The 360-nt window shown below is 73.3% G+C and overlaps 1 protein-coding gene across 6 annotated transcripts in view; it reads left to right on the top strand.

Moving 5' to 3' along the window:
* Positions 1–6: 6 nt before the first annotated feature.
* The window catches only part of RIMS1 (regulating synaptic membrane exocytosis 1), a 717,876-nt gene continuing 717,522 nt past the window's right edge, over positions 7–360 (top strand). For 2 of the 6 annotated variants that reach the window (XM_019520477.1, XM_019520476.1), the window contains exon 1: positions 11–317. In XM_019520477.1, the coding sequence (XP_019376022.1) occupies positions 154–317 (164 nt within the window). In that variant the 5' untranslated portion in view covers positions 11–153. Of the gene's footprint in view, positions 318–360 lie in introns of all 6 variants that reach the window. The other 4 variants (XM_019520475.1, XM_019520481.1, XM_019520478.1 and 1 more) reach the window with 4 other exon arrangements.

Raw genomic sequence — 360 nt, 5'->3', positions numbered from 1 at the left:
CCCGCACCATGGGCTGCTCGCGGCGGCGGGGCAGCCCCGCGGCGCCGTGAAGCTGGGCGCACAAAGGCAGCGGGCCGGGGCTGCGAGCGGCCACCATGCACGGCTGCGTCTCCGCCTCCTCCGCCCGGACGCCGCCGTGAGAGCGGCCGGAAAATGTCCTCGTCGGCGGGCCCCCGCGGCCCCCGGCCCCCGGCGGTGCCTCCCCCGATGCAGGAGCTGCCCGACCTGAGCCACCTGACCGAGGAGGAGCGGAACATCATCATGGCAGTGATGGACCGGCAGAAGGAGGAGGAGGAGAAGGAAGAGGCCATGCTCAAGTAAGCGGCGGTTCGGCACAGCACCAGCCACAGCCCCAGCCCC

The sequence above is a fragment of the Gavialis gangeticus genome, unplaced genomic scaffold (assembly GCF_001723915.1).
Source record: "Gavialis gangeticus isolate Ggan-Ray unplaced genomic scaffold, GavGan_comp1, whole genome shotgun sequence".
In the NCBI taxonomy this organism is placed as follows: Eukaryota; Metazoa; Chordata; order Crocodylia; family Gavialidae; genus Gavialis; species Gavialis gangeticus.
This window is presented reverse-complemented; position numbering and strand designations above follow the sequence as displayed.